This window comes from Cynoglossus semilaevis, chromosome 5 (genome assembly GCF_000523025.1).
Source record: "Cynoglossus semilaevis isolate Cse_v1.0 chromosome 5, Cse_v1.0, whole genome shotgun sequence".
Taxonomy (NCBI): Eukaryota; Metazoa; Chordata; class Actinopteri; order Pleuronectiformes; family Cynoglossidae; genus Cynoglossus; species Cynoglossus semilaevis.
In genome coordinates, this window is record NC_024311.1 from 11,331,505 (window position 1) to 11,332,918 (window position 1,414).

General features: G+C 48.4%; 1 protein-coding gene across 1 annotated transcript in view; it reads left to right on the forward strand.

Moving 5' to 3' along the window:
• cdkl5 (cyclin dependent kinase like 5) overlaps positions 1-1,199 on the forward strand; it is a 23,531-nt gene extending 22,332 nt beyond the window's left edge. Inside the window, 2 exon segments of the mRNA XM_017032656.1 lie at positions 1-83; positions 615-1,199. The exon segment at positions 1-83 is cut by the window's left edge and continues 17 nt beyond it. Coding sequence (XP_016888145.1) covers positions 1-83; positions 615-1,016 — 485 coding nt within the window. The 3' untranslated portion in view covers positions 1,017-1,199.
• Positions 1,200-1,414: the final 215 nt, after the last annotated feature.

Consider the following 1,414-nt stretch of genomic DNA (forward strand, 5'->3'; position numbering starts at 1 on the left):
GAGACAGAGAGAGGGAACGAGGGAGGGAAAGGGAGAGAGTTGGTGACTGGCCCTCAGAGAAACAAGTGGACTCACACCCTCAGGTAGGTGTACTCAGGTGTACTCCTGTCGCTCTGATTAACATGGCTTCAATGTTAAAAAAAAAAAGAACAAAAACACAACTACTGTATAATGTCTAATGCAAGGGCCGTCAAAGACCCAGCAACATTATAGTTATAGTAGAGCTGACCATGGATGTGGATCTAAGTGTGAAGGGTTGTCTGTCTTTCTATGATGCACTAGAGCATTGTTTCCAAAAGACTGGGTCGCGACCCTCAGGTGGGATGCAAGAGATTTTTTTGGGTTGTCTCGCATCATGTTTCCCAAGAGTTTACAAATAATGTCTATTGACTTGGGTCGTGAAGGTTTGTGACTTTAAAAAAGTTTGGGAAACACTGCACTAGAGAACCGTCAAGGGTGTTACCTGACCCTAACCCTGACCCTGACCCTGACCCCGCGACGACTGCTGTAATTGGCACGGACTGACCCTAAAAAGGACACAATACATAATAAATCAATGATTGGATTAAATATTTACATCAAAAGAATCTCAATCCCGACTTCTCTCCTTCCAGAGTCAACCCCTCAAGTCACTCCGCAGACTCCTTCACCTATCGCCTTCACCCTCAAGCCAACCCCCTCCTCCTCCTCCTCCAGACTTGCGCTTCCAAGCCCCACTTCCAAACCCCCCCCAGCCCTCCTCCAAAGCAGGCTATCCTGAGAGTCGAGGGCACACTGACACCAGGGGGCATCCCGGGGTGAGCACCACCACCCAGTCCAAGAGCCGCAAGACTAGCTACCCTCTGCCCGGACAGATCGAGTCCAGCTGGCACATGTCTGCTTTACAACGGGCAGAGGGGGCGCAGTTCACCCCCGAACAGTTGGGCATCAAACCAGGACAGAACGGACCAACATTTACCAGAGCATCACGTACCAGGATGCCAAACCTGAACGACCTGAAGGAGACTGCCCTCTAAAACCCACTCAGAACCACACGACCTCTGAACGACTGTGTCTTGAACGCACTCGCTGATGCAGACTAGTTGTACTGATTAAAAGTTTACATGTTACTTCACTGGATCAAGTCCTCGTTTCAGTAACCTAACCTACTGATGCAAACCTACAAAGACTGAAAGCTGTTGGGGACAAAAAAGAAAAAACAACAACAACAACAACAACAACACAACTGCAACAACAGTGTTGTTTAGGAGGCAGTGAAAGGTTCAAGTCCCAGAAGGGACTCCAACATCAATTGTCTCTTTACTTTAGGTTGGAACATGACGATAAGCTGATCTTTTCTGTCATAAAGACACTGCCCACATGGCCTCTCTGCTGCCATCGTCTGCTCACAGGACAGAAAAACATCCGAGAGCCA